Source organism: Takifugu rubripes, chromosome 12, assembly GCF_901000725.2.
Source record: "Takifugu rubripes chromosome 12, fTakRub1.2, whole genome shotgun sequence".
NCBI lineage: Eukaryota > Metazoa > Chordata > Actinopteri > Tetraodontiformes > Tetraodontidae > Takifugu > Takifugu rubripes.
Window position 1 is genome coordinate 11,460,450 of NC_042296.1, and position 9,382 is coordinate 11,469,831.

Consider the following 9,382-nt stretch of genomic DNA (forward strand, 5'->3'; position numbering starts at 1 on the left):
GTTCGCCGCAGCAGCGTTGTGCCGAGGCCGCGAAACGTTCGGACGAGGAGCCGGAGCGAGCTGAGGCGGAAATGACACCAGGAGAGGAGACGGAGGCGCCACAAAACCACCTCCAGACGGAGCAAACATCAACCGACAATGGATGCTTGCCTGATGGTGCTGTAACCTACATTCTGATGTTTGCAAAACACTGAAACACACACACACACACAGAGGAATCCCCCCTTCTTCAGATTCCTCCGTGCTAATCATCCTTTCAGAAACCGGCCCACACCAGGACCCATCTGCGTGTTGTCCTCCACAGCTGGGACAAAGGGCTCCTCTGCCCACATCTGCATCGGGTCCCTCCCTCCCCCTCCCCATCAATCACCCACATTAAAGTTCACACCCAATCAGCGCGCACGGTGTCACATCATGACTCGTATGGATTTTTTTTTTTATGAAGACCCAAAACACAGCCGCCCCTCACTGGGTCGTGATGTAAGCGTTTCTGCAGTGATCCTCAGCTCGCTGTTATTGTAGGCCCCTCTCGTCTAACCCACTGCTCCAGTTCCCAGAGTCGAAGCTCCACCTTTCCCTCACATTCCCTGCCCTCGCCCCCGGCTTGCTGCGGTTTCGATCCGTGGTCCTTAAGGCCCAGAAAGCATTGGAAGTGCAATGCTCCGACATTTCCGCGACGTGTGTTTACCTCGGGGACTCGAATCCTGCAGATACGGGGGGACACTGGGGGTCACATTCTCAGAGTTGGGGCCCGACAACAGCGGAGATCGCTCGTCCATGCCGTCAGAAGCCATGTCGTTCTGAACCGAGAAGTGGCGAGCAGAGGCGGGCGGGGGGAAAAGGTTCCTGGCCGGCACCGGGTCTTCACGCAGCTCGGAGGAGCAGCCCGGCTGCTGGTGGTCGGTGCCGTATTTGCTCCCGGTCCAGCACCAGCAGCGCCGTTGTCGGCAGCCTGGAGAGGGCGGTGCTTTGCGACCATCTCCGCCCCTCTCTGACTGGAACCGGGGGGTGGGGGCGCTGAGTCCAAACACAACACACCGCAATGGAATTTGATATGGAACTCAAGTATGGCAAAGGAGTGAAATGGTATCAGGCTTGCTGTTTTGTTTTGCTAGATGTTACTCGTGTGTCAAAACGTCAAGCTAGAATCCAATTTAACAGTTAAAAGCGTTTTGTGTTTCAGTGAAACGTAGTTGGAAATGATTTCAGTAGCGATTCCTCTGGCGGCCACAAGATGTCGCTGTTACACTGTTGCTCATATCGAAGCTTTTGACGCAAGTCTCAATATTTGAGTTGTATTTTCTCCAAATGAAGTCTCAGTGAAGAGAATTTGTTACGCTTGTGAAGTAGAGTTCAAGTGCAAATGTTGCTATTCAATATGTCAGCTATAGTTCTCTCTGCCCCCTCCCCCATATTTTGCTTTTAAATGGGGGGGGGGGGGGGGGGCTATACTTTATGAGTTGGGGGTGTTGGAAAATTCATTTAAATACCTTAATCGGTATGGGTTTTTTTTAAATAATATTCAAATCATATAGTATATCACTTTATGTTAGATATTATATTACATCTTACCCCGGTAGTTCTAAATCCTGCAAAAATTTGGAGAATTTTTAACATTTTGTTCAATTTAAATGAAACTGTTGCTCCTGACAACCTGTTTCACCCCAATTTACCAATTGTAGTTATAAAACAAAACTATCAAGTGCATCTCAATGATAGCTCGTCGTGTTTTAACGTCAACATGTTCAACAGTGGTGCACGCAGGATGTTCATCCCTTCATTCTTTGCTGCTGATGTGAACACTGATCGTGCACCCAAAGCCTCAATAAAAGCACAGATGTTTTCCCTAACCAGATTAACTCTTACGCACCAGTATAAAGTGTGAACGTGCACATATTGTCTTTTAACTAGGTCACCTTTACATCTGTAGGTCCTGTTTTTTAAGGCTCATGAATTCCAGCAGAACTGCACCAAAAGTAAAAACACAAGCCATTGTGGAGTTTCCGACCCCGCGTTAGTTCAGGAGACTGATTCCAAATACGTCCGTTCTATGCTCGCGTCGTCTGGAAAATTGCTGGCCCTCACTCTGCAGGAGTGAAGTTCAGATGGAACCGGCTGCAGCCACGACTCACTTTTTCCGACGACTTCGGTGGAGCGTGGCAGCTCTCTAGTTCGGCTTCCTGGTCCGTGTTCTGGGGCTTTATTTGCGAGGTAAGACGCGAAAAACGCCAAACACGAGCACGTCTGCGTGTTGGCAACGAGGTGAAGCGTGTTTGCGTGCGTCGCAGGGATCAAAGGGCTGCGCGTAAAGCTTTGCGCTTCCATTCTGACGCAGATGAAGCTGCGCAATGAAACTTCTGTATCTTCCAGCGGAGCTCAGCTTCATCCTCGAGCATTAAAACAAACCGCGTGAAATATTGGTGATTAAAGGGTCTTTATGGGAATATTTTGGGTGGTGATGCTGCCTGAATGTTTATCTCTCTCTCTTGGATTTTAGTTTCAGTTCTGTACCGACAACAAAGGCAATAAATATCGACAGTTGACTAACAAAGTGTACTTAAATGAACAACTTATCACAGAATCTGTCGCTTTAACAGGCTTCTGCAGCATGTGTGTGTTAGCACTGTTGTGCTATTGTTGCCTCTTGAGGAGATTCGCACTAGGATTTCTCCAAATTACAAGCAAGACAAACATCTGAAATGAATCACTGAAGTACAATAAGTAATTACCATCTGGCGAGGTAGAGAAAATACCACTTTGCAAATGTTATCTTGCACAATATTTCTCAATAGTGTGCAGTGGGAGGGGTAGGTTCAGAATATAAAACTTCAAGATAGCGATAAATGTTCCATTTACACATGTTTTACTTGTATGTATGTCAGGCTAAAGTTTCCCTTTGCTGCTTTATTTCATTTTCAACATCATGTGAAGGCGACTGCACCAGTAACCCCTGACAAAGGTTTGATTATTTTATTGGTTCTGAAGGATGAGGCCTGATTTTGTATGTCTGTGTTTGTTCTTCTCGGTTCTCTTAGTTCAGAGATGTTCTGGGGGGCAGCGAGCTCGGCTGGACTCTGTCTCCACAGTTTCCTGCTGTTGGGAGTCTGTTTTCCAGCGGGGGCTGCAGAGGCTCCTCCTCTTCTTACACCTGAAGATCAGTCCGGGGAATCTGGCCTCGAGGATTTGGAATGGGGCTCTGGCTCATCTTTCCTCCACCTCCTCCACAGCTTCCCAGCTGACAGCCCCTTCAGAACGGAGACCCCGGGAGAACCCGTCAACTGCAGCCAGCAGTTCTGGCTGCCGCCGTCCTCCGACATCTGCTGGGAGGACATAGCCGGGCCCGAGGAGTTCGCCAAGTCTCGCCTCCTCGTGTTGCAGAACAGGGCTGCGCTGCAGGCTGTGTCTGCCTCCAGCGGTGTGGAGGATGGAGCGGTCCCTTATGAACATCAGGCTAGAGAGGAGGTGCAGGGGATCCAGTCGGACCACCAGGGAGCAGTGGAGACAATAGAAACCATGGAGAAGGTTTTCGTGTCTCTGGAGGAGAAGAGGAAACAAGGGAAGGAGGAGGGGCTCCTGACAAGGTGAGAAAACAGAAAACATCAGGAGAAATATTTGGGGATTTTATTTGAAACCCTTCCCCCCCCCCCGTTTTATCCTTACTGGAATCCAGTGCTGAGTCTGTATGTTGCTCTTCCAAATAAAACTGCACTTCCTTTTAACTTGCTGTAAAACACTGAGTGAGACCTCCCCTAATCAGTTTCAGCCTCAACAGCGGGGTTCCCTTTTTACCTTACAAACTGTTTCCAGTTGTCACAAACTGAGCAGAGGCCGAGGAAATGAGAACGACCCGCTTATGTAACCGGGAGTTCTTGATTCAAGTAGGAGTGGTGGCCAACACCAGGCCAGCTCTGTGAGTAATCCCAGTTTAGGGGAGTCAGAAATCGTCATTTGCTGTGTTGCTTAAACTGTCGTGTTCCATGAAACATCTACAGCACATGTGGGAAAACAACGGCACCTTCTTCCATTGAGCAAAAACACAGTTTTAAAAGGGAAGCGCTTTCATCGTGTTGGGCAACTTTATGTAATAATGTTCAAATTCAGATATTAACATGTGATTTATCACCATTTCCAGCATGAAGGAGAACCTCTTCAGCACGCGGAGTGATATGGACAGGAGAGAGCACATGGCGAACATCCTGGAGAACCATTTTACAGTTTTGGAGAACACTTTGGTCAACATGCAGCTTCGGCTCTCCAGGTTGATCCATCAGTGAAAATGAGATGTTCACTTGAGGACCGTATTTATACAGTAACAGGCAGATGCTCAGGAAAGTGTTACTGTGGATTCTGACAACAAGGCACCCAAAAACAGAACGCTAAAAACAAGCTGTAGGATGTTTCTGCTTCACAATTCAGTGATAGTATCATTAAAAGTCTGCATTGAAACTTGAGCAAGTCACTCAGCATTTTCATGTCTCTTCATTTTAACTTAAAGTGCAACATCAGTCACTCATTTTAATGATTAAAAATAAAGCGACCACTGCAATAAAAGCTATACGACACCTTAATCCCACTTATTAAGCTTTTATTGGACCAGTTCTTTGGGTATTTGCAATCAAAACGGGGAAAAAATAGATGTTTTGTTTTGTTTTTTTAAAAACTTTGAGACCACATTTATATATATTTTTAAGTTCATCAACAATAATAGTAACAGTAGTCGACACTACCAGAGTTAAGAAATATATTCTTCAGTCTTCTAAAAAAGAAAAAAAAAGTTCATTTAGCACAACGTTAATTAACAGCTTCAGTATTCTTTTGGACATACAGACGAAAGTCAAGCAGGTGTCATACCTGTTGTTCAAGTGTATCACGCTTACAAAATATTCTGTTACTACAGGTCGATTCATCTTTAGAAAAATTTAAGGCCTTTGCAAAAAGGATTTGAGTCAAATATTCTAAACCCTGAAGTCTTCACATGAATTCACATCCCACATGTCACTGGGATATTCAGACTCCGTCCAATATATATAAAGGGGTCGAGTATGTCCACGTGTCTCAGCCAACACTCCTTTTTCTTTGTAGAAGGATGTGTGCATAGTTGACAATGTCCACTCAGATGGAGGCCTCTGTCCTCTTAAACGTCAGCGTCCTCTTCTTGCATTTGCTCCAAAGTTTTGAGGTAATCGCGAGCCAAAATCTTCTTAGGTAGGATGTCTGTAAGGCAAGACGAACTTTAGAGTTTGGCCACTCATGAATTGCTGAGAAACTGTTAACGGTGTTACTGGATGACAGTAGGCAGCAGATCTCCAATGACAATTTTAAATAAAGGACTCAGTTCACCTTCTTTTGATGGACTTGACATACTTTAAAATGCAACCATGCGGGATTGCTTTATGAAGAAAGCACGTTTGCATTGTGCAAGTAAAATGTCTTTTGAGTATGAAAAATTAGTCTCCACGACATAAACATTAGGTCCTTGTTAACGTGAAGTTTGCCGATCTGAAATAGAAAGCTCATGTCTCCATCTACAGACCTGATAGTCCAGGTAGAACCTCACCTGTGAGGAAGTGGAAGGTCTCCGTTTTCTCCGCCGTGTGAGCCAGATCGCTGTATGAAAGAGAGTTGCTTTCTTTTCCGGAGCCGTGGTTGAATGAGGCCAGGGCAAGATGCTGAACAAACAACTCCTTCAACAAAACAGCACCCACGCACGGGAGAAAAATCGCAGTCAGTGAAGCTACGGACGACGATGCAGCCATGTTTAGGTCGAGCTAATCTCTGTTAGCAGCAATGATGAGCAGGTGCTCAGATTAAACTGATGCTTACTGTTGCCTTGGTGGTGAGAAAAAGAGCGTCCTGGTTGATGCTCGACACGTCCGGGGAGCTCTTCATGATCAGCCTTACCCTGGAAATCGGCAGCGAGATGGTTTTCTTGTTAGCAGACGTTGGGTCATCTTTTTCGGGAGTGTTGCCGGACATCTTCGAGCCAGCACGGCGCGAGACGGAACTTCAAGTTGTTTTGAAGTGTGACGCGGTTCTTCTTCGCTCCCTCATTGGAGTCTGTTCATACTGCTGATGTGTTTTATCGCCACCTAGCGGCGTGGAGTCACCGCCGCGTCCTGCAGGCCAGAGAGGAGCACTGATGTTGTCCTTCTCCAGCCCAATGGTGGCGCTCAACTCAGCTGTTGCACCTTTCAAACCACAGAAGAGGAAGCAAAAGAAACATTAACGATAACAATGGCGTTATTTAGCTGCTAATATAAATGCTATGTTGGTCCTGTGGTTGGTCATTTCTCACAGTTAATTTCCCACTTGTCACAGAAGTCTATTTTCTGTTCACTTGTTTGCGCCGTTAATGCTTCGCTGTTGACCCGGTTAGAAGGAGCTGAACAATCTTTTTTTTAAATCAACGTACAGATTAATGTAGGTGCTGTGGTTCTCTGGGTCGCATCCCGGTTGTTAACGATGCCGCTGGGTTTGAAGCCATGCTGTGCAGTCTGCAAGACGAACTCCTCGCCGATGTGGAAGAAAGGGAACCAAGGGGAAATCCTCTGCAACAGCTGCACAGGAAAGAACAGCAGTGGTGGACCTTCAGGACCACTCATTTCTTCAAGCATTCCCCCCAGCAATGGCGGGGGAAAGCAGGTCGGCTCATACAATTTAGTCAGAGGTTTCCCCCCCTTTTTTTAATCGGTTTCATGCATTCCTCGTGTTCATAAAGAAAAATAACTGACATCACTGCATAGGATTCTGGGGGGCACGTTGATTTGATCGTTTTCTGTTGTTTCCCTTCAGTCCAAGCAGGAGATCCACAGAAGGTCTGCACGACTCCGAAGCACCAAATATAAAGCTCCCGCCTCTGAGAAGAAGGTGTCAACAAAAGGAAAGGGAAGAAGGCACATATTCAAACTCAAAAATGTAAGCCGGAAGGATTTGACTGCTCACTACATCTGGTGAACACTGGATTCATGAGGGGGGGGGGGTTGTTTTGTTTTTGCAGCCAATCAAAGCACCAGAATCGGTCGCAACGATCATCACATCAGAATCAGTATTTTATAAGGTAGAAACACTTTTCTCCTCTTGCTTTTGTACAATGCCAAAAATGCTCCTGTTGTCATTATGCACCAGATACGTCTCTGATCATTTGTCAGAATGTCATCAGTTGCCTTTATCTTTAACGTAAGTGACGATGTGACATGCGAGAATGGAGAGTTGTCACCGTGATGTCTGCATTCAAACCCACAGGGTGTGTACTACCAGACTGGAGATGTGATTAAGGTAACGGATGAGGAGGACGGGAAGCCTTACTATGCCCAGATTCGAGGCTTCATGCAAGACCAGTACTGTGAAAAGAGTGCAGCGCTGACGTGGTTGATCCCCACTCAGTCCAGCCCAAAAGACCAGTTTGATCCTGGGACGTACATCGTCGGTGAGCAATGGGAAATCACTTTTTTAGCGTCTGGGTTTGGCAAGTTGATGAGTTGTTGTTTTTTTTCCATAGGGCCAGAGGAGGATCTACCCAGAAAGCTGGAGTACCTGGAATTTGTGTGCCACGCCCCTTCAGAATATTTTAAGTCACGGAGCTCCCCGTTCCCCACCATCCCAATCCGACCAGAAAAAGGTTACATCTGGACACACATTGGTTCCACACCAGCCTTCACTGTCAAAGAGTCGGTCAGTGGCAGCAGTTAACCGCACAGGAAATAGGTTTTTGTATGTTTATGTATTAAAATGCAACCAGCCAATACTTCAGTGATGAAGTTGTTAAGGAATTTTGTAAAAAAAGGAAAGTGTAACTATTTCATAATTAATTCTTAATAAACACAAAGCTTCTTGTACTTTATTATTTGGCCTGTTTTTTTTTTTCTAACTGCACACTCCTTAGAAATGTTATAGATATCTTTTAAGGTTCTACATATTATTAAACTGACACTATTTATATATCTCAAATGGCAAAAAACAAAATCAATAATTGAATTTTTTTTTAATTTTGCAGGTCAAGCAACGATTGACGAAAGAAATAACGTCATCGCTTGTTTAGTCCACTAGGGGGCAGCGTTGAGTTTTCCTTTTTTCTGGGCGAGGTCAGAAAAGGTCAAAGCCTTTGGCAGCAGCAAAAGCTTTCAAAACTGCACATTTTATTTTATTACCTCCACCAAGGAGGTTATGTTACAGCCAGCATTGGGGTTTTTTTCTCTATCTTGCAAAAGGACTCAGAAAGTTATGAACTGATGTAATGATTTTTCAAGGAAATGTTGATAACGCTCCAAGGGAGGAAGAGCTGATCAGATTTGGTGATGTTCTGGATTCCAGTCGGACTTGATCTTGGTGTTGATCATAAAGCAGCCTACCATGTTATGTAAGGATATTTGCCATTGCAAAAAACCTAATAAACTTCAACTGATCACAGCATATTGCACACATATCATACAGAGACAAAGTGTTGATGCAACGTCACTGGGCCCACTCAGTTACCTCATCTACAACTGGTTTGTGCTGAATAGTGTGCACGTCAGCCCTGGTGTAAATGCAAATAAAGCCTGTAGCGTCAGGGAGTGTAAGGACGTCGTGTGAGAGGGACCTGTTTGCAGTCTGTAATTAAATGGACAATGACGTGTCTGCATGGGGATTCTCTAGGTCGCTCTAGTTCTCTGACACAGTTCAATGCACATTAGCTTGATTGGAGATTCTATAGTGTCTGTAGGTGAGAGAAGGTGTGCACCTTACACCTGGACCGAGGTGACTGAGGTTGTTTGATGATTGCATCCAGCACCAGGATATATGAAGGGTAACATTTGGAAAATGAACGGGGACACATTATTATCTGGTTAATTACAATGCAATAATGATATCTGGCCAGTTATGAATTAAAATTTCTGCTGAAGCAGTTACAAGAATAAAAATTATCTGAGAGTCTTGAGCTTTGCTGAGACCAGAGAAATAAATTCAAAATATAAATAAAATGTATAGAACATTGTATTAATGTGTAATTTAATAACAATCGGGGATGGTTGCTTTTTAACTAAAATGTCTTTTTTGAGTTCATAATTGTTCAGACAGTTGGGCATGCAGGTATGTTACAGTAGGCAGTGTTGCTCATGAAAAGGAAATGGGACCGTCCCACTGCCACCAGTAGGCAACATGATCTGCAGCTACAGGATTCAGTCCACCGGAGGGAGTCCTGGGGATGGAGAGGAGGAGGAGGAGGAGGAAGAGGAGGTGTGTGTCACAGTCATGCCAGCAAGCCGATTATTGAAGGCAACTGAGTCCTCTCTGATAATTTGCATCCATCCTGTCAGGGTCACCGAGGCGGACTCAACACGTCCGGGGCTGAAGTTATTTTTATTTGTTTTGTTTCTTTTCTTTTTTTAACGTGCACTTTCCA

At 45.2% G+C, this 9,382-nt stretch overlaps 4 protein-coding genes across 7 annotated transcripts in view; 2 read left to right on the plus strand and 2 right to left on the minus strand.

The window, feature by feature from the left end:
• Nucleotides 1–935, minus strand: part of LOC115251759 (type 2 phosphatidylinositol 4,5-bisphosphate 4-phosphatase) — an 8,693-nt gene extending 7,758 nt beyond the window's left edge. For both annotated transcript variants that reach the window (XM_029845260.1, XM_029845259.1), the window contains exon 1: nt 689–935. In XM_029845260.1, coding sequence (XP_029701120.1) covers nt 689–794 — 106 coding nt within the window. In that variant the 5' untranslated portion in view covers nt 795–935. The remainder of the gene's footprint in view (nt 1–688) is intronic.
• A 52-nt stretch (nt 936–987) lies between these two features.
• LOC115251761 (uncharacterized) lies at nt 988–4,457 on the plus strand. 3 transcript variants are annotated; one of them, XM_029845265.1, is made up of 3 exons: nt 988–1,086; nt 3,036–3,581; nt 4,133–4,457. In XM_029845265.1, the coding sequence occupies exons 1-3, from the start codon at nt 1,043–1,045 to the stop codon at nt 4,272–4,274; spliced, it is 732 nt and encodes a 243-aa protein (XP_029701125.1). In that variant the 5' UTR covers nt 988–1,042; the 3' UTR covers nt 4,275–4,457. The 3 variants fall into 3 exon arrangements, with proteins under 3 accessions (XP_029701125.1, XP_029701126.1, XP_029701127.1); XM_029845266.1 differs by having other exon boundaries at nt 1,006–1,065; XM_029845267.1 differs by lacking the exon at nt 988–1,086 and adding an exon at nt 2,062–2,211.
• A 107-nt stretch (nt 4,458–4,564) lies between these two features.
• LOC115251765 (chromatin accessibility complex protein 1-like) lies at nt 4,565–6,054 on the minus strand. Its single transcript, XM_029845280.1, has 3 exons — nt 5,824–6,054; nt 5,558–5,684; nt 4,565–5,214 (listed from the first exon to the last, which is right to left on the minus strand). Exons 1-3 carry the CDS (start codon nt 5,974–5,976, stop codon nt 5,135–5,137), a joined length of 360 nt encoding a protein of 119 aa, XP_029701140.1. The 5' UTR covers nt 5,977–6,054; the 3' UTR covers nt 4,565–5,134.
• Nucleotides 6,055–6,181: 127 nt separating this feature from the next.
• On the plus strand, nt 6,182–8,433 carry LOC101064861 (GATA zinc finger domain-containing protein 1). The gene is made up of 6 exons (XM_003969371.3): nt 6,182–6,642; nt 6,793–6,915; nt 6,998–7,057; nt 7,243–7,426; nt 7,499–7,671; nt 7,994–8,433. Exons 1-6 carry the CDS (start codon nt 6,463–6,465, stop codon nt 8,036–8,038), a joined length of 765 nt encoding a protein of 254 aa, XP_003969420.2. The 5' UTR covers nt 6,182–6,462; the 3' UTR covers nt 8,039–8,433.
• Nucleotides 8,434–9,382: the final 949 nt, after the last annotated feature.

Coding starts and splice junctions, on each gene's coding strand:
- LOC115251761 (XM_029845265.1), top strand. CDS start 1,043: ATGGAATTTGATATGGAACTCAAGTATGGCAAAGGAGTGAAATG. Junction 1,087..3,035: donor TATGGCAAAGGAGTGAAATG/GTATCAGGCTTG, acceptor CGGTTCTCTTAG/TTCAGAGATGTTCTGGGGGG. Junction 3,582..4,132: donor GAGGAGGGGCTCCTGACAAG/GTGAGAAAACAG, acceptor CACCATTTCCAG/CATGAAGGAGAACCTCTTCA.
- LOC115251765 (XM_029845280.1), bottom strand. CDS start 5,976: ATGTCCGGCAACACTCCCGAAAAAGATGACCCAACGTCTGCTAACAAG. Junction 5,685..5,823: donor TTCTCACCACCAAGGCAACA/GTAAGCATCAGT, acceptor GTTTTGTTGAAG/GAGTTGTTTGTTCAGCATCT. Junction 5,215..5,557: donor GACCTTCCACTTCCTCACAG/GTGAGGTTCTAC, acceptor CTTGCCTTACAG/ACATCCTACCTAAGAAGATT.
- LOC101064861 (XM_003969371.3), top strand. CDS start 6,463: ATGCCGCTGGGTTTGAAGCCATGCTGTGCAGTCTGCAAGACGAACTCC. Junction 7,058..7,242: donor CAGAATCAGTATTTTATAAG/GTAGAAACACTT, acceptor TCAAACCCACAG/GGTGTGTACTACCAGACTGG. Junction 7,427..7,498: donor TCCTGGGACGTACATCGTCG/GTGAGCAATGGG, acceptor TTTTTTCCATAG/GGCCAGAGGAGGATCTACCC.